At 27.2% G+C, this 345-nt stretch overlaps 1 protein-coding gene across 1 annotated transcript in view; it reads left to right on the top strand.

The window, feature by feature from the left end:
• The window catches only part of EMH_0056660 (uncharacterized protein), a gene marked incomplete at both ends in the record, with an annotated part of 1,494 nt that extends 1,392 nt beyond the window's left edge, over positions 1 to 102 (top strand). Inside the window, one exon of the mRNA XM_013497379.1 lies at positions 3 to 102. Within this exon, the coding sequence (XP_013352833.1) occupies positions 3 to 102 (100 nt within the window). The remainder of the gene's footprint in view (positions 1 to 2) is intronic.
• Between the last annotated feature and the right edge of the window lie 243 nt (positions 103 to 345).

Raw genomic sequence — 345 nt, 5'->3', positions numbered from 1 at the left:
AGCAGCAGCAGCAGCAGCAGCAGCAGCAGCAGCAGCAGCAGCAGCAGCAGCAGCAGCAGGAGCAGCAGCTTACCAGCGAATCTTTCAAAGAGTATCCACTGATGCCAATACCTGACGTTGTTATGTCTGTGTGTATTTATATAATTAATATTATTTATTTTATTTATTTTATTTATATTATTTATATTATTTATATTATTTATATTATATTCATTTATTCTTTCGCTTATATCTTCTTCTTCTTCTTTATTATTTATATAAATATTTTGTTTTTTATTTTTATTATATTTTAAACTATTACTCGTAATATATTTATTTTTATTTATATAACTAAAACTTCTGCTG

Source organism: Eimeria mitis, genomic scaffold (genome assembly GCF_000499745.2).
Source record: "Eimeria mitis Houghton genomic scaffold, Emh_scaff2638, whole genome shotgun sequence".
In the NCBI taxonomy this organism is placed as follows: Eukaryota; Apicomplexa; class Conoidasida; order Eucoccidiorida; family Eimeriidae; genus Eimeria; species Eimeria mitis.
The sequence above is the reverse complement of the archived record's forward strand: the minus strand, read 5'-3'. Positions and strand labels throughout refer to the sequence as shown.